At 41.7% G+C, this 20158-nt stretch overlaps 1 protein-coding gene across 4 annotated transcripts in view; it reads left to right on the top strand.

The window, feature by feature from the left end:
• The window catches only part of srebf1 (sterol regulatory element binding transcription factor 1), a 46012-nt gene that overhangs the window by 729 nt on the left and 25125 nt on the right, over nucleotides 1–20158 (top strand). For 2 of the 4 annotated variants that reach the window (XM_078417851.1, XM_078417853.1), the window contains exons 2-7: nucleotides 3459–3869; nucleotides 8482–8651; nucleotides 11213–11368; nucleotides 13455–13673; nucleotides 14539–14653; nucleotides 15531–15715. In XM_078417851.1, the coding sequence (XP_078273977.1) occupies nucleotides 3459–3869; nucleotides 8482–8651; nucleotides 11213–11368; nucleotides 13455–13673; nucleotides 14539–14653; nucleotides 15531–15715 (1256 nt within the window). Of the gene's footprint in view, nucleotides 1–866; nucleotides 979–3458; nucleotides 3870–8481; nucleotides 8652–11212; nucleotides 11369–13454; nucleotides 13674–14538; nucleotides 14654–15530; nucleotides 15716–20158 lie in introns of those variants that run through there. The other 2 variants (XM_078417852.1, XM_078417854.1) reach the window with 2 other exon arrangements.

Raw genomic sequence — 20158 nt, 5'->3', positions numbered from 1 at the left:
GAAAAATTATATTTAGATCTGATTTGATGTGGGTTATTGGTAAAGGAACACATTTATGGATTTAATCAAAATGTCCATCATGCCAAAAGTTATGACTTTAGTTGATTTTTTAAAATGTGGAAAGTGGATATGCTATTTGCCCTCATGGCAACGCTGCAACTTTATCAAGATTGCACTTGCTCAATCGTGTGTTCTGTTTGAACCAAGCCCCTTTCACCCTTTCAAGCAGTGACATCATGCCAGGGTTACTAGCGGTTATTGCTTTCTGCTGTGGGGGAATTCTCAAGTTCACCGACTCTCAGACACGTACAACTCGGAACCCAAGTTGGTATCAAACCACAGGAGTATCTTTTATGAGCACTTGATCCTTAACATAATTTCAATTTAATTAGCTGCTTCTGATTTTTTTTAATAACAAAAGTTCGAATTTTTCACGACATCACAAAGTAAATATATTGAGGATTTTGAAAAGTATAATCTTATTCTTTTAATCTCGAATTGTGTCAGAATGTTAAATTTAAGCTTTAATTCGCGTAAGTGTTTTGCCGTTGCAATGAGCTTTATTGACAGATGTCCGAAAGTAACCTTACTTTATTCACCTTCCTCAATTAATCAATACTCCTGCCAATTTCGACGATTAAACAAATTATTTCTGTCATGTCTGAGAACTAAGCCAAACATAGCGAGCGATTGGGCACTGCAGTGATTGGTTCAACCAGATCACCTCATGGAAAAAAATCCAATATCCACCCCTAAATTTGAATACAGTCAGTGCATTTTTTCTTGGAAGGAGGTGATGTCGGCAGTTCTGTATCCATACTGCTCTGCAAAATATTTTCGTGCTTGCTCTGATCTGAAAATGCTTTGGAGATAACATTTTAAATATATATATGCATGAGTGACAATCTTGCTCCAAATCTATCAATTTAATTCTTAAATTTTGAACAGAGGTTGCAGCAATGGATTGCATATTTGAAGGTAAAACTATTAAAATGTGGTTTTATTATAAAGATAAAAGTAGGTGCAATGACCTAAGGTTGACTTTGTTACGATTATATTTATGTGGGATATTATGTTCAAAATCTTTCAGAAGCCAAGTTAGTTTCGACCTCCTCATTTCATTATTGTTTATTACCAAGACATTACCGGTGTTTATTTTAGATGTTGTAATATGCTCTGTTGAATGCATCACAAAATACCATGGACTATTTTGAAAGTGCAAGAATTTAGACATGCCTTTGAAAATGCACAGGTTGCCATCAATGAAAACTGCTTGTATTTGCAAAATATTAAAAATCTAAAACAGTCCAAAGAACTTATATAAGAAGATAAATGCAGATGCTGGTACAAATCGAAGGTATTTATTCACAAAATGCTGGAGTAACTCAGCAGGTCAGGCAGCATCTCGGGAGAGAAGGAATGGGTGACGTTTCGGGTCGAGACCCTTCTTCAGACTGATGTCAGGGGGGCGGGACAAAGGAAGGATATAGGTGGAGATAGGAAGATAGAGGGAGATCTGGGAAAGAGGAGGGGACGGGAGGGACAGAGGAACTATCTAAAATTGGAGAAGTCGATGTTCATACCACTGGGCTGCAAACTGCCCAGGCGAAATATGAGGTGCTGTTCCTCCAATTTCCGGTGGGCCTCACTATGGCACTGGAGGAGGCCCATGACAGAAAGGTCAGACTAGGAATGGGAGGGGAGTTGAAGTGCTTGGCCACCGGGAGATCAGTTTGGTTAATGCGGACCGAGCGCAGGTGTTCAGCGAAGCAATCGCCGAGCCTGCGCTTGGTTTCGCCGATGTAAATAAGTTGACATCTAGAGCAGCAGATGCAATAGATGAGGTTGGAGGAGGTGCAGGTGAACCTTTGTCTCACCTGGAAAGACCGGTTGGGTCCTTGGATGGAGTTGAGGGGGGAGGTTAAAGGGACAGGTGTTGCATCTCGTGCGGTTGCAGGGGAAAGTGCCCGGGGTTGGGGTGGTTTGGGTAGGAAGGGACGAGTGGACCAGGGAGTTACGGAGGGAACGGTCTCTGCGGAACGCAGAGAGGGGAGGGGATGGGAAGATATGGCCAGTGGTGGGGTCCCGTTGTAGGTGACGGAAATGTTGGTGGATGATTTGTTGGATCCACTGGCTGGTGGGGTGGAAGGTGAGAACGAGGGGGATTCTGTCCTTGTTGCGAGTGGGGGGAGGGGGAGCAAGAATGGAGCTGCGGGATGTAGAAGAGACCCTAGTGAGAGCCTCATCTATAATGGAGGAGGGGAAGCCCCGTTTCCTGAAGAACGAGGACATCTCTGAAGCCCTAGTGTGAAATACCTCATCCCGGGCGCAGATGCGGCGTAGACGGAGGAATTGGGAGTAGGGGATAGACTTTTTGCAGGGGACCGGGTGGGAAGAAGTGTAGTCCAGATAGCTGTGCGAGTCAGTGGGTTTATAGTAAATGTCCGTCACTAGTCTGTCTCCTGTGATGGAGATGGTGAGGTCCAGAAACGGGAGGGAGATGTCGGAGATAGTCCAGGTATATTTAAGGGCAGGATGGAAATTGGAGGTGAAGTGTATGAAGTTAGTGAGTTCTGCAAGGTTCACCTGCACCTCCTCCAACCTCATCTATTGCATCCGCTGCTCTAGAAGTCAACTTATTTACATCGGCGAAACCAAGCGCAGGCTCGGCGATCGCTTCGCTGAACACCTGCGCTCTGTCCGCATTAACCAAACTGATCTCCCGGTGGCCGAGCACTTCAACTCCCCCTCCCATTCCCAGTCTGACCTTTCTGTCATGGGCCTCCTCCAGTGCCATAGTGAGGCCCACCGGAAATTGGAGGAACAGCACCTCATATTTCGCCTGGGCAGTTTGCAGCCCAGTGGTATGAACATCGACTTCTCCAATTTTAGATAGTTCCTCTGTCCCTCCCGTCCCCTCCTCCTTTCCAGATCTCCCTCTATCTTCCTGTCTCCACCTATATGCTTCCTTCGTCCCGCCCCCCTGACATCAGTCTGAAGAAGGGTCTCGACCCGAAACGTCACCCATTCCTTCTCTCCCGAGATGCTGCCTGACCTGCTGAGTTACTCCAGCATTTTGTGAATAAATACCAAAGAACTTATTGTAAGTAGAATTAAAGGCACCCACTAATGATATTATAGTGTTTGGAAATTCATTGAGTTTTAATTCCTAATTCTAAATAAAAGCTTCAGTTTTTTATTTTGTAGGTTTTGATTAACAGAAAATACCAGTTTTCATCTCGTAGTTTGTGCATATTGTAAATTTAAAGTGAATTGTCACATTAGTTCATTCGGGCAGCCATCGGTGTTATGATGTTTGTTTTTTTAAGTGGATTGTATCTGCACATTGTTTACAATAACTATGCCATCAGCGCCCCCCCCCCCCCTATTTTTGGCCCAATGCAAAGATAGCAACTTGCTTATCGAGTCTTGTTCTTTGTGTTCTGTCTGATTTGCAGATATGTTGCAGCTGATAAACAACCAGGATGGAGAGTTCTCTGGGTTGTTTGACAACCACTTTGGCACGAGCACCCCTCTGCAAGATAGTAGTTCATCAGCCCTATCTAACCAAGGCTCACTCAACATATCCCTTGACAGTCTCTTGGGGAATAGCAGTAAGACTCAAATTCCTGTGAAAATGTTCCAAGGGCCTCCGCTCCAACAGCAGCTTCAACATCTGCAGCAGTCACAACTCCTTCAGGCCCCTTCTACACAACACGTCAAGCAAGAGGCTGTTCAGTTGCAACTGGGCCAACAACAGCAGCCTCTCATGATGGCACAGAGTTTTACAGCTTCTCCACAATCACAGCCACAGTTTGTGCCTCAACTGCAGCCTTTGCTGGGTTATCAAAACTCCAATGGATTTACAGGTAACTTATAATTATTAGAATAGGATTAAACAAAACAAAGTGATTTTTAATGATTTGGTGCAGAAGGATGGTTAAATGCAATTTTTTTGAAGTTAAATATAATTGTCTTACAATTATATGTTTGTTCTAACCCTTATTCACATTACAATAATCTGTAACGTTAAAGAAAGTATTTCTGATGCTTTTAAGATGGCTTACACCAGTTTGGTATTTCTTGTCTTGTGTCCAGTTGATGTGAATTAAAATGCAACCACTTTGTTTTAGATTCGTTCACCATAGGAGCCAAAAGCAAGAAGTTGTTGTTTAAGGGAAAATATTCAGCTGATTATTTTGGATATTGTATGGTATTATAGTCACTTATATTTTACCTCTGTTTTTCTATCTTCTGTCCTTCTCTCTGAAGACACCAAATTGTTTTGTTGTATGGTTCTGTGGCATCCCACTGATCATTCTTCATCTGAGATTTTGTTGGCGGGATATTTGAATATGGAGAACCATTAGAATTATATTTATTCAAGTCAAGTCAATTTTATTTGTATAGCACATTTAAAAACAACCCACGTTGACCAAAGTGCTGTACATCTGATTAGGTACTAAGGAAAAAAAATGAAACATACAGTAGCACGCAAACAGTTCACAGCGCCTCCTCATTGAGCCTCAAACGTTAGGGAGTAGAAATAGGTTTTGAGCCTGGACTTAAAGGAGTCGATGGCGGGGGCAGTTCTGATGGGGAGAGGGATGCTGTTCCACAGTCTAGGAGCTGCAACCGCAAAAGCGCGGTCACCCCTGAGCTTAAGCCTAGACCGCGGGATAGTGAGTAGCCCCAAGTCGGCCAACCTGAGGGACCTGGAGTTAGAGAGGGGGGTTAGAAGATTTTTGATGTAGGGGGGGGGAATGTCCATTTAGGGTTTTATACGTGAATAGGAGGAGCTTGAAGTTGATTCTGTACCGTACAGGGAGCCAGTGGAGAGAGGCCAGAATCGGGGTGATGTGGTCCCTTTTACGGGTACCCGTCAGGAGTCTCGCTGCGGCGTTTTGGACCAGTTGCAGGCGGGACAGGGAAGATTGGCTGATCCCAGTGTATAGGGAGTTGCAGTAGTCTAGGCGGGAGGAAATGAAAGCGTGAATGATTTTTTCTGTGTCGTCGAATTGGAGGAAAGGTTTGATTTTAGCTATGGTTCGAAGTTGGAAGAAGCTGGCTTTTACCACAGCGTTGACTTGCTTATCAAATTTTAATGCAGAGTCAAATATCATGCCGAGGTTTTTGACATGCGGTTTGACTAGGCAGGATAGACTTCCAAGACTGCCTGTTATCGATTTGATGGAGTCGGGGGGGCCGAATAGGATGACCTCAGACTTGCTCTCATTTAATTGGAGGAAGTTCTGTGCCATCCAACATTTTATGTCCTCAAGGCAGTGTAAGAGGCTGTTTAAATTTGACTGGTTGTTGGGTTTCAGGGTGAGGTAAAGCTGAGTGTCATCGGCATAGCAGTGGAAAGAAATGCCGTGCCTTTGAATGATTTGGCCAAGGGGGAGCATGTATAGAGAGAAGAGAATGGGGCCTAGGATGGAGCCTTGTGGATCTCCGCAGGTCCAACATTCTCTTTGCAAAGTCTCAAGCAGTGAAAAATGACACCTCACTGCAATTAAATAATATTATGTAACATCCCTTGCCTTCGAGCTGTTATATCACTCTAATCTGACTCCAGTTAATTGAGTGGACACCTAGACTGCAGCCGAGCTTGTCTGCACAGTCTATTTGTACAGCAGGTTACAAAACTGTGCCTTTCAAAGGGGTAGATTGTTAGTATACAGCTGGAACACAGCATAAAGTTTCAGGTGCAACATCAAGGTTATGGCAAAGCATAGAAGATTTTCACTGGTCTCATACCAGGACTCAGAAATACAGTAAAACTGCAGAATTTTAGAACTAGTTGATTGAGGGACAACATCACCATGTCAGGAAACTTCTTCCCACAACTTAATTTAGATGTCGGCACATTCATCAAGACGTCAACAATGTCTTTTAATATGGCAATTTTGTAATAAGATTTTATAGAGTATGGAAAGGACAGGTATTTAGGACCAAGTAAGAGATACATAAGGAGCAGAGCTAATTCACCTAGTTATCTGCGATAAAATATCATCAATTTCAATATCAAAGTATTTTGATTGATGATATCATTTATTCAACTGAATGGGTTGGAAATTTTCTTGGATCTCAGAACTGGTGCCTACAGAATATTAATTCTAGCAGTATTATTACTCTGCCACCCTAACCACAGCGCTTCGTGTGGCACACCAGGATCATAAACTCAGATTTGTAGTCTTCGTCTTTGTCCATCCAAGGTTGCTTAATGTGGCTGGGGCTTATTTCAGTTTATGGATTTCTATCTTTTCAACAGAGGATGCAGTGAGATGTACAGGTCCTGATGTAATTTTAAAATTGTTCCGCAGTCCTTATCCAAGCCCAATTATCCTACTCCTGTGGTACTTGAGATCAATGAAATATTCGGGACTGAATTTGGGGCATTCTATTACGCTGGACTCCACTTCACAGTAACCAAATGGATTTGAAAGCTTAGATTTAGAATTCTAATGTGATCAGTTCATAACAGAGACCTTATTCTAATGGCATCACATTGATTAAGTGCTGCTCTTGGGGGATGTTTTTCTTTGTTTTAAAATCAACACTGGCTTCCTGGCAACATGGCATGGAACATGATTTATATCAGCCGCCATAACACGTGCAATATATATAAAGCCATCAGCGGAAGCTACTTTCCGAACTCAATGAAAATAGAGTTAAAAATGGATTGAAAATTAAGACTAAATATTAATTACAAATTTCTGAATGAGGCGCATCCTAGTGAGTTTAAGATCACTGTTTCAATAAACTCAGCATGCATTAGTTGTAGATTAGTGAGTTATCTTGGGGATCAGTTGCAGTGTTGCAAAACAAAATCCATGAACGGAGATTATTTCTTGTTGAATCCTCCCACACTGGAACTATTTCTCGGTTGCTTTTTCATTTCAGTAGTCATGGCTGGAATAATATTTTTTCTTGACCAGGATTATTTTGAAAATGTATATAAGATGGTTGTGTGAATTTTGAAGTGCAAGAAAGGAATAAGAATTTCTATTTATACACTACCTTTAACTTGGCAAAATATTCCAGTGTTTCACCTCAACAATAACAAACTAAAATTGATGCTAAATTTCGTAGGGAGACAACGGGACCAATGATTAAAATTTTGTTGAAGATATAGGTTATGAGGAACATTTTAAATGAGGTAAAGTCTTGGACTTCAGCAACAGGATATAAATTTGAAGATAAGGATGTGAAAATAATTGTCAACTTGCACCTGACTCTACAAAATGAAATGTAAATCCTAACAGTTTTTCGTTTCCCCACATATTAAGAATTTGAGGACAGATGGATTGAAAAAAGCTGCCTGCATTTTGTATGTTTAAATCAATCTGTTTCACACCTGTCACTAGGATATTGCACAAAATTAATTAGGTTAATTCTCTCCAATGTACAATAAAATACTTATTTAATGTCTTGCATTTAAAAATATACTAAATTGTTATATTTTAGTTCACTCCGCTGTGGCTAGTGGTGTGCCTCAGGGCACAGTACTGGGCCCATTGTGTTTTATTATCTGTGTCAAAGATTTGGATGTGAATATACAAGTCACGATTTGTACGTTTGACACTAAAATATGTGGTATCTTAGATAGTGAAGTAGCTGTCAAGAGGATCTTGATCAGCTGGCCAATTGAGACAAGAATGCAAATAGAGATAAGTGTGAGGTTTTACATTTTGGGAAGTCAAAACCAGGGCAGGACCTTTACATTGAATGATAGAGAATGAGAGAGTATTGTAAAACAGAGATCTAGGAGTACAAGTACATAGTTCCCTGAAAGTGATGTCACAAGTAGATAGGGTGGTGAAGAAGACCTTTGGCATGTTGTTTTTATCAGCAAGACCAGTGAGTATTGAAGTTGGGACATTATTTTGTATTTGCACAAGATATCGTTGGTGCCATTTGGAGTATTATGTTCCGTTTTGATCACCTGCTAGAGGAAAGATGTCATGAAGCTGGAAAGAGTGCAGAGAAGATATATTACAATATTGCCAGTACTTGAGGACCTGAACTATCAGGTGAAGTAGGACAGGTTCGGACTTCATTCCTTGGAGCACAGAGACTGACGGGTCACACATGATGTGGTGGGAATTTAGGATGAGCTGCCTGAAGAAGTAATTAAAGTAGGCACAATGACAACATTACGTGGACAGGAAAGGTTTAGAAAGATAAGATGCCAAACGTGAGCAATTTGTACTAGTATAGATGGGGCGTTTTGGTCGGCATGGATGAGTTGGGCGGAAGAACTATGCTATTTTAGGCAGCATACACAACCTGTGCTTAATATCTTTCAATATTGTAGCGTTTCCTTGTATTCCAGTGACAGGATATGCTGGAATGGAGCTTGCGCACATTATTCTGACTCACCAATGAGAGTGCTACCACTGAACTAAAACTGGGACTCGCCTACAGTAAAGTACTTTGTATTGAAATTCAATTTTGCTCTGGCTTTAATTCGTGCAGCACTACAACAGGCGATGCCTACCCAGCAGCTCCAGGGTCTTGCAGTCCCTCAGCAGATGCAGCCCATGACCATCCAGGCCCAAGTACAGAATATTTCTGCCCAGCATCTTTTGACAACTGCAACAGCCAGTTCTACACCAACTGTTTCAGCACAGCTCCAGCAAGTACCAGTAAGTAAATACATTTCCTGAGAAAGGCCGTCCTGAGAGATTGAATCAGGAGAAGAATTGGATTATTCAGAAAACAAACATTTTGTAGGAAATTATATTTGCACACCCAGTCATATCTGAAAACTAAGTACAAAAGTTATCACTGGTTAATTTGAGTGTTGATGTTAATCATTTCTTTCATGTACCCATTGTCTGCCTTTATGTTGCCTCTATTCTAAACCACGCAATGGTTGATATTGTGAGTACAGGTGAATAGGAAAGAACTGGATATGCTGGTTTAAATCGAAGGTAGACAAAATGCTGGAGTAACTCAGCGAGACAGGCAGCATCTCTCCAGCGATGCTGCCTGTCCTGCTGAGTTACTCCAGCATTTTGTGAGTACAGATGGTATTGCTATTATGGCACTTAAGTTGTTAGAAAGGAGGATATTCTGCCTATTTCAGGCACAGGTCTTTTAAATGCAGGGAGTTGGCAGGGTTGGTTAAGGACACACTGACATGGAGCCTGATTTCTCTGAATAGCTGAAAGTTCATCTTTTGTGAATATGCTGGAAGTTCATGAGCAGAATATTGTATGAAAATTGGCTTGTGAATTGAGTCATGAGTACAAAACTAGCTAGTGAATGAAATAATAAACTGATATTGAATCCAGGAGTAAGATTTCATATTTTCATCAACAAGTGAATAGTCAAATATTTTACAATGCGGAGTAAATAAGAGTATTTACCTACACTTGTTCAGTGAATGATTTGTCTAACATTATGGCTGCTGTCATGTCAAGTTGACGACTTGTTTTTTGTTTGCCATTGGGAACTTGACCAAATTGAGCAATAAGATCTGAAGTGGTGTTCTCGGGTCAGGTCTAATTATACACCGATGAGCCAAACATTATGACCACTGACATGTGAAGTGAATAACATTGATTATCTTGTTACAATGGCACCTGTCAAGGGGTGGGATATATTAGGCAGCAAGTGAATAGTCAGTTCTTGAAGTTGATGTGTTGGATGCAGGAGAAATGGGCAGGAATAAAGACCTGAGCGACTTTGACAAGGGCCAAATTGTTATGGCCAGACGACTGGGTCAGAGCATCTCTGAAATGGAAGGGCTTGTGGGGTGCTCCAGGTCAGCAGTGGTGAGTACCTACCAACAATGGTCCGAGGAGGGACAATCCACAAACCGGCGACAGGGTGCCCAAGGCTCATCGATGCGCGTGGGAAACGAAAGCTGTCCCGTCTGGTCCGAACCGACAGAAGGTCTACTGTGGCACAAGTCACAAAAACTTTTAATGGTGGTCACGGGAGGAATGTGTCACAATACGCAGTGCATCGCACCCTGCTGCGTATGGGGCTGCGTAGCCCATGATGACCCATGTCTACCGTCGAAAGTGCCTACGTTGGGCACGCAAACATCGGAACTGGACTTTGGAGCATTGGAAGAAGGTCGCCTGGTCCAATAAGTCCCGTTTTCTTTTAGATCACGTGGATGGCCGTGTACGTGTGCACTGTTTACCTGGGGAAGTGATGGCACCAGGATGCACTGTGGGAAGACGACAAGTTGGTGGAGGGAGTGTGATGCTCTGGGCAATGTTCTGCTGGGAAGCCCTGGGTCTGGCCATTCATGTGGATGTCAATTTGACACGTGTTTCCTACCTAAACCTCGTTGCACCCCTTCATGGCAATGGTATTCCATGATGGCAGTGGCCTCTTTCAGCAGGATAATGCACCCTGCCACACTGCACACATTGTTCGGGAATGGTTTGAGGAACATGATGAAGTGTTCACGGTGTTGCCCTGGCCTCCAAATTCTCCAGATCTCAATCCGATTGAGCATCTGTTGGATATGCTGGATCATCATATCATCATATATATACAGCCGGAAACAGGCCTTTTCGGCCCACCAAGTCCGCGCCGCCCAGCGATCCCCGCACATTAACACTATCCTACACCCACTAGGGACAATTTTTTTTACCTTTACCCAGCCAATTAACCTACATACCTGTACGTCTTTGGATCGACAAGTCCGATTCACGGCGGCTCCACCTCACAACTTACAGGACTTGAAGGATCTGCTGCTAATGTTTTGGTGCCAGATACCACAAGACACCTTCAGTGGTCTTGTAGAGTCCATGCCTCGGCGGGTCGGTGCTCTTTTGGTGACACACGGAGGACCAACAGCATATTAGGCAGGTGGTAATAATGTTTTGGCTTATCAGTGTATGTAGTAAAATAATGTTTGGGAGAATGTAGTACAATTTTCCAAAGTGCCCTGGATGGGGGGGGGGGGGGGGGTCAATAGGTCAATATTTCTCACTTATAAATGGCTATCTGTTGAGCATCTTGTTTGAAGGACAGGATTAATTTACGCTCCCACTGGTTGTCAAAATCAGAAGAAAATTTGCAAACATGATACTGAAGAACATTCTAAAAAATTGTATTATTTGCTCTTGAAATATGTTTGGTTGAGATGCCACTGATGAAAACCCAGAGATGGTGTTGCAATGGAAGGAGGTATTTAATGAATCAAATAAAAATGTGAAAATGCATCTTTATTTCTCTGTAGGTACTCTTCCAGCCTCAGTTCATTAAAGCTGACTCATTGCTTCTGACGGCTTTGAAACCAGATGGATGTACAGTTGTGACATCAGTAAAGTCCTCTGCTATAACAGCTTTACCAACAACCACTACTCCCATTCAAACTACATCCCTTCAGATGCCGGTAGATATACCATGACTTTTATAATCATTGTGTTACATTGATTGAGGGAGTGGAAGGTTGATGATGTTTTGATAAATCTTGTCAAAATACTATTATGCACTCTATTGCTTCAGATGATTTCCTATGGCATTTGCACTTTATTATATCTGTACTTTCTCTGTACTGGAACACTCATGCTGTAATGCTATATTTTGCACTCTGATATTTATCTCTTTGCACTACCTTTTGTATTTGTGTATAGTTTGATTATAGTCATGAATAGTATGATTTGACTAGGTAGCAGGCAAATTATTTTTTTCTTTATATCTCAGCCCATGTGATAATAATAAAGTAATACCAAAAACTACTGCTAAAAGAAGTGCCAAATACGTTATCAAGGTTTTTAAAAAAAGATGCAGTGGACCCGGGATGACTCCTGTCTAATTATACATTTTATTCTCTGATGCCTCACTTGGCAAAATTATTTATTGCCTCTCATTGCCCTTAAATATCATCTTGCTGGGCCATTTTAGGTTGAAGTTAAATTTAACTTCAGGAATGTCATGATAGGCTAGACTAAATAAAAATGCAGGTTTAATTCCTCAAAGATGGAGAACAGGTCAGTCATTATCAACCATTTTCTCTGCGCTTGAGGCCATTTGGTCTCTCCTCATGAAAAGCAGCATTGCAGCTTCTCCGGTAGAGAAAAGCAATAGCTTTAAGCAGACAAGCCATGTTAATTATTGAAAATAGACACAAAATGTTGGAGTAACTCCAGGCCAGGCAGCATCTCTGGATAGAAGAAATGGGTGGGATTTTGGGTTGAGAACCTTCTTCAGACTGAATTGGGAGAGGGAGATACCGAGATAGGAAAGTATAAGGTGTGAAAACAAGACATCGTGGATCAAGGAAAATGTATAATTGTATCACCTAGGAGACGATAACAACAAAGCAACCAGATCAGTTGTCATGAGAAGTCGGTCAGCATCATTTCAGAAGAGCGAACAACGTTTTCTTTAAATTGTGAAAACAAATACGAAAGGATCATAGATTATGGTGAAGCACATTATCTAGAGTTGAAATTGATTTTAAAAGTACAGGTGCCCATCAACTTACGATGCTTCGACTTACGATATTTTGACTTTACGATGGTGCAAACGCTGGGCAACAGCAGCGAGCCACAGCTTGCTTCCGGCCACCTGATCAGGTGTATTAAATGCATTTCGACTTACGATATTTTCAGTTTACGACGGGTTTCTCGGAACGTAACCCCATCTTAAGTTGAGGAGCACCTGTAGACTCAATGCTGTATTTGGACATTTGCAAACTCTTCAATTCGGTTGTTTCAGTGTGAAGCCTAATGCTATTCCTTTCTCAAATCCATTGTCAGCCAGCAGTTATAGATAGATAACAATTAAGATAATAACACCATAATGGACTTTTTTCCCCTATCAATAAATCAAAGTTGCAAAGATTAATTGCAGAGAACAGATTGCCTTCACTGTGAAATCTTTGATAGTGGCAGTAATTACTATCATCTGTTGAATGTGGTGGTTGTGGAGTGGTAGGTGAGAACCTGGAAACTTTACTCTGTTCTGTTTTGGTGGAGGGGAGATGAGAGCAGAAGTGCAGGAAATTGATGAGATGTGGTCAGGAGCTTTATGAATAAGAGACAGGGCATGCCACAGTTCAGGAAAAGGAAGGCATTTTAGAAACACTGATATGGAAAGACTCATCAATGAAGCAAATCAATGAACATCAATGACAGAAGTGGTGTGAATAGAATAGAGTCCATAATGGAATAATAATTATAGAAGTTTGTAATACCTCTCTACCACAAGTGAGTGGGAGATCGGCGGTGTGGATTTGACAGCTGCTGTGGGCCTGTAGGCATCATCTGCCAAGTAGGCATTTGATTCCTAGCTGCGTTTCCAAACTTGCGAATTGTCCGGGTAATTAACAATTCTCATGAATAGAACCCAACACTAACCTGCGGATTACTTCGTTTACTGGCTGATAAAATAATGATTTGATTTATCTTATTTTTAACTTGTTCTATTATTGTAAAAATGTGATCTAAGTTGGATTATAAACTTGTATTCTTCAGACTCTGGTCAGTGGGAACACAATTTTAACCACAGTCCCACTGATGGTAGATGCAGACAAACTTCCCATCAATCGTATACTTGCAAGTGGCAGACCCGGCCATGCATCAATGAAAGGGGAAAAACGCACAGCACACAATGCCATTGAGAAACGTTACAGGTCATCTATCAATGACAAGATTATGGAGCTGAAAGATCTTGTAGTTGGCACTGAAGGAAAGGTAAAAGATTCGTCCATAATCTGTAAAAAAAATTAAATGCTTTGATGAGATTTTCATATGTCAGTAAATGATTCTTTGCATCTGCATTCTCTTTCAAAAAAAAACTTCCCTGTATCTTGGCAGTATCTCACCTTTCTCAGCACCTAGCATGATGGTAGAACATTGTCGTTGGTATGGCTAAATCAGATTCTAGATCAATGTGGAATAACTTATTGGTTTAGAGTGGAAAGACAAGTCAAAATATAGACATAACTTCAGTTCATTTTCCCCACTCAGAATACATCCAGCCCTGACTGAAGGAGACCTGTCAAGCAGGCACAGTGAAACCGTTGATGCCACCTGGTAATCACCTGGTAGTTAATCACACAGCTATAGTGTTGTCATTGCTCTCTCCAAGCTTGTTCTTGCAACAAAGTGAATTGTCATAATGGGTTGCTCAGAATTGGAACTTTTCCACCTGAGTGTTATATTAGATGCTGTCATTTGCCCTATGACACTGTAGCACAGTTTTATTGGGTACACACAAGATCATATTTCCTTATGACATGTCTTGGGTTTCATAACTCCTTACATGTATGACACCATTCATTTCCCACTGACCCTTTCTCTTTCTCATGCCTATCAACTCACTAATTCTCCTGCCACCCACCAATTTGCAAATTAGCTGGGGTAAATTGCAGTGGTCGATAAAGCTGCGAGCATAGACACGAGTGCACCCGGGAGAAGATGCAAACTCCACACAAACTGCACTGGAAATCAGGATGGTACCCAGGTCACTAGAGCCTGGAAGCATCAGTATACTCCCATTTTGAAAACATAAATGTGTGGCCTTTTGAAAACCTTTTTATTTTCTTTACTCTGGCAGTTGAACAAGTCAGCAATACTCAGGAAGGCTGTTGATCATATCCGCTTCTTGAAACAAGCCAATCAGAAGTTGAAACAAGAGAACATGGTGTTAAGATTGGCTACCCAGAAAAACCGTAAGTATTCTGTGTTGCACGCACATCTCGCTGATTAGAAAGGGTGAAACTAGAATCTTGAGCAGTCAGTTTTATAGGAGTCAAGAGAGAGTCCAGAATGTTTTATTGCCACAGTACTCAATAGATAACATAATACACAAACAAAAATAAAGTTCAGTAAATCCCTATTAGGATGTAAATAAAATATACTTGTTTATGTTTGTAGTAGTTTAATATTTGGGCCATAAACATGCTAGTGAAGAACTTTACACTCTGTATGTATGTGTGGCACTGCCGCACTGACTTAACTGGCCTAGGTAGACTCCCCCCAACCTCATCTTCCAAGGTTAGTGAAACAATCTCTACTGTTCTCTCACATTTTCTGTTGATAAATTACCTGGAATGCTTGGCCTGGTGGGTTTTTTGAATGACTCAAGTGTAAAAGACAAAATAGTGGTTATTTTGTACAATATTAAAATGCTTGATTTTGATTGGAATTTTTTTCTTAAAGATGCATTTTAACTGCATTGAGAAGATTGCCAAGTTTTTAACTATAGTCCATGTCGCTTGGCAGTCTGGACATGGATATTTTAATTGGATTAGAAACTAACAGATCTGTACATGGATGTGTCCTCACTTTTACGATCCAATATCATTTCCTATGTCCATATTTATAATGGCAAGTGCTATGTAAACTTAGAGACATTTAAAATGAAGAATTCATGATGCTGCAGAATTTTGAATTTCTGGGTTAGTGACCTTAGTGACATTTCAATGTAATATCTTCATTCCTATTTTTCTTTCTTCTAAATCACAAATATATATCTTCTATGAAAGTGTAAATTTGAATTTATTATTAGAATGGGTCTCATTCACTGAATGTATTGTCCAATTTCAGAGTCTCTGAAAGACATTGTGGCTTCCTCTGGAATAAGTCTGGACTCAATGACGAATGGGTTCAAGCAGGAACCTGATCTACTCAGCCCACCACCGTCTGATGCCGGTTCACCACCTCAGAACAGCCCATTCTCTGTGAGCAGCAGTGATTCTGAGACAGACAGCCCATTTTTTGATGATGCCAAGGTACTTAAGATTGCTGTTGGGCTAGTTATATTATTTTCATATTCTGAGTTCACAGATGACTCAAGACTAATATCCGTCTTCCTAGCCCTTTGTTTCCTTTGACACACTTTACCCCATAGCTTACTGGGTTTGAGTTTCACAGTAGTCCTTTGCTTTTAGACAATAGACAATAGGTGCAGGAGTAGGCCATTCAGCCCTTCGAGCCAGCACCGCCATTCAATGCGATCATGGCTGATCACTCTCAATCAGTACCCCGTTCCTGCCTTCTCCCCATACCCCCTCACTCCGCTATCCTTAAGAGCTCTATCCAGCTCTCTCTTGAAAGCATCCAACGAACTGGCCTCCACTGCCTTCTGAGGCAGAGAATTCCACACCTTCACCACCCTCTGACTGAAAAAGTTCTTCCTCATCTCCGTTCTAAATGGCCTACCCCTTATTCTTAAACTGTGGCCCCTTGTTCTGGACTCCCCCAACATTGGGAACATGTTATCTGCCTCTAATGTGTCCAATCCCCTAATTATCTTATACGTTTCAATAAGATCCCCCCTCATCCTTCTAAATTCCAGTGTATACAAGCCCAATCGCTCCAGCCTTTCAACATACGACAGTCCCGCCATTCCGGGAATTAACCTAGTGAACCTATGCTGCACGCCCTCCATAGCAAGAATATCCTTCCTCAAATTTGGAGACCAAAACTGCACACAGTACTCCAGGTGCGGTCTCACCAGGGCCCGGTACAACTGTAGAAGGACCTCTTTGCTCCTATACTCAACTCCTCTTGTTACGAAGGCCAACATTCCATTGGCTTTCTTCACTGCCTGCTGTACCTGCATGCTTCCTTTCATTGACTGATGCACTAGGACACCCAGATCTCGTTGAACTCCCCCTCCTCCTAACTTGACACCATTCAGATAATAATCTGCCTTTCTATTCTTACTTCCAAAGTGAATAACCTCACACTTATCTACATTAAACTGCATCTGCCATGTATCCGCCCACTCACACAACCTGTCCAAGTCACCCTGCAGCCTTATTGCATCTTCCTCACAATTCACACTACCCCCCAACTTAGTATCATCTGCAAATTTGCTAATGGTACTTTTAATCCCTTCGTCTAAGTCATTAATGTATATCGTAAATAGCTGGGGTCCCAGCACCGAACCTTGCGGTACCCCACTGGTCACTGCCTGCCATTCCGAAAGGGACCCATTTATCCCCACTCTTTGCTTTCTGTCTGTCAACCAATTTTCTATCCATGTCAGTACCCTACCCCCAATACCATGTGCCCTAATTTTGCCCACTAATCTCCTATGTGGGACCTTGTCGAAGGCTTTCTGAAAGTCGAGGTACACCACATCCACTGACTCTCCCTTGTCAATTTTCCTAGTTACATCCTCAAAAAATTCCAGTAGATTTGTCAAGCATGATTTCCCCTTCGTAAATCCATGCTGACTCGGAATGATCCCGTTACTGCTATCCAAATGCTCAGCAATTTTGTCTTTTATAATTGACTCCAGCATCTTCCCCACCACTGATGTCAGACTAACTGGTCTATAATTACCCGTTTTCTCTCTCACTCCTTTCTTAAAAAGTGGGATAACATTTGCTATCCTCCAATCCACAGGAACTGATCCTGAATCTATAGAACATTGAAAAATGATCTCCAATGCTTCCACTATTTCTAGAGCCACCTCCTTAAGTACTCTGGGATGCAGACCATCAGGCCCTGGGGATTTATCAGCCTTCAGTCCCATCAGTCTACCCAAAACCATTTCCTGCCTAATGTGGATTTCCTTCAGTTCCTCCATCACCCTAGGTTCTCCGGCCCCTAGAACATTTGGGAGATTGTGTGTATCTTCCTCATCTTTAATACCTAGCCCATTAAGTTACTGGTCATATGTTCATCTAGATATTTTTCATTGCCTTGGTAAGAAAGCCAGGGGGCTATTCTAATTCTGCAAGTATCCTAGCTAAGATCAGCTAGCTTAAAACTACCTTGGGCATTTTTTTTTTCAATTCTAATTTCTTTACATAACTTAAGTGTTTTGTCCAACAATCAACAAAGCTTTTCTCTTTTGTCCTAAAGAAAAGTTCTTATCTAATTATATTATTATCTAAAAATTCAATGAAAATCCATTTGTGATCCCACAATTATGGAAAGTGAAAACATATTAAGAGTTTAAATTCTGTTCTATTTCACTTTCCAAAACAATTTAAGCTTGATTTGATCCTGCCTTTAAGGAGACTGAGCTCCAACCTTTTTGAGGGACTGAAGCTTGAACTCTGTCCTTGCAATTCTGCACTATACCGGGACTTGCTATAGTTCTACACTCCACAGAATAAAGTCCTAGCCTGCCTAACCTCCCACTATAGCTCAAGCCCTCACGTCCTGGCAACATCCTCTTAAATCTCTGCACTCTTTCCAGCGTAATGCCATCTTGACCAAAACTGAACACAATACTCCAAGGGCGGACTCACCATTGTCTTATACAACTTTAATATAATATTCCAGCTTCTTGACTCATTGCCCTTACTGATGGAGGCCAGCATGTCAAATGTCCTCTTCACTACTCTATCTACCTGTAATGATATTTTCAGGGAACTATGTATTTGTACTCCTAATCCCTCTGCGTTACCACACTCCCCATGTCCCTACCATTCACTGTGAAGATCCCGATCAAAATACAACTCCTCACACTTAACTGAATTCAACTCCATTTGTCATTACTCAGCCCACTTGCCCAGCTAATCAAGATCCCACTGTAATTCTTGACAACCATCTTGACCGTCCACAATACCTATTTTAGTATAATTTGCAAACTTACTAATCATGCCTTGTGCATGTGCAGTTGTCTAATTACTAGAAACATTCCGCAGGTTTGGCAGCATCAGTGGAAAATAAACATTTAATTATTAAGGTTGTTCATCAAAACTGAGAAATGGAGAAAACAAGTTGCAGTGGAGGTGGGGCGAAGGAATGTCCGTGATGGGCTGAGGCCAGGATTGCCATGTGGGAAAGATGTATAGTCATCCAGTTCTTGGGTTAAGGTGGGGGGGGGGCATCTAGAGAATAAGTTACAAACAAATGAGTCTAAGACTAAACAGTTGTGAAATGTAGGGCTGTCCTGCCCAGCAGGTCAGGCTGTGCCAATAGAAAGAGAAAAATAGAGATAGTACCATGGATAGATGACAAGATTGTAATGGTCATTTCTTCAGCCTTGCATTGAATCATGTTACATCATAGTTGGTGACCACAGAGAGGTCAGAGTGATATTGAGACCAGGACCCCTTGGTTGCCCTGCAGACTGACCACAACACCTAATCTGTGTTTGCTTGCTGCATTGTAGAAGAGGCTGCATTGTAGAAGAGACCACATTGTGAACACTGAATGTAGTACACTAAATTGGAAAAACTCAAATGAATCTCTGTTTCACATGGAAGCACTGCTTAGGTCCCTGGATGGTGGAAGGGGAAAATGAAACAACAGGTGGTGTATCTCCTGGTGTTGGAAAATAAGGGAATTGGTTGGTGGGGATTGAAGAATTGGGTCGAGAAGGAAAAGTCCTTTGGAATGTTGTAAAGGGAGTGGAACACATGCCCAGTGGTGGAGGTGGTGAAAATTGCAAAGGGCAATCTATGAATGTGGTTGGGCTGGAAGGTGGAAGTTCATAAGTTGTAGAAGAATTGAGCCATGGCTGATCTATCTTTCCCCCTCACCCCATTCTCCTGCTTTCTTCCCATTACCCCTGACAATTGTACTAATCAAGAACCTGTCAATCTCTGCCTTAAAAATATCCATTGACTGAGCCTCCACAGCCTTCTGTGGCAATGAATTCCACAGATTCGCCACCCTCTGATTAAAGAAATTCCTTCATCTTTCTAAATGTATGTCCTTTTATTCTAAGGCTGTGGCCTTTGGTCCTAGACTCTCCCTATAGTGGAAATATCCTCTCCACATCTACTCTATCAAGGCCTTTCACTATTCGTTAATTTTCAATGTGGTCCCTCCTCATCCTTCTAAACTCCAGCAAGTACAGGCCGAGTGTTGTCAAATTTTCATTATATGTTAACTCAATCATTCCTGGGATTATTCTCTTCTGGACCACTCTCCAATGCCAGCACATCCTTCCTCAGATATGGACACCAAAACCGCCCTCAATATTTCCCAAATGCAGTCTGACAAGTGCCCTATAAAGCCTCAGTATTAAACCCTGTCTTTATTTAGTCCTCTCGAAACAAATGCCAGCACTGCATTTGCCTTCCTTTATTACCGATTCGACTTGCAAATTAACTTTTTGGGAATCTTGTCCCAGCACTCACAAGTCCCTTTGCACCTTCAATTTCTGAATTCTCTCCCCATTTAGAAAATAGTCTACGCCTTTATTCCTATTACTAAAATGCACGACTCCACACTTTGCTATGCTATATTCCACCTGTATTCCA

The sequence above is a fragment of the Rhinoraja longicauda genome, chromosome 21 (assembly GCF_053455715.1).
Source record: "Rhinoraja longicauda isolate Sanriku21f chromosome 21, sRhiLon1.1, whole genome shotgun sequence".
Classification (NCBI taxonomy): domain Eukaryota; kingdom Metazoa; phylum Chordata; class Chondrichthyes; order Rajiformes; family Arhynchobatidae; genus Rhinoraja; species Rhinoraja longicauda.
Note: the sequence above shows the minus strand (reverse complement) of the source record. Positions and strands in the feature narration are given on the sequence as shown.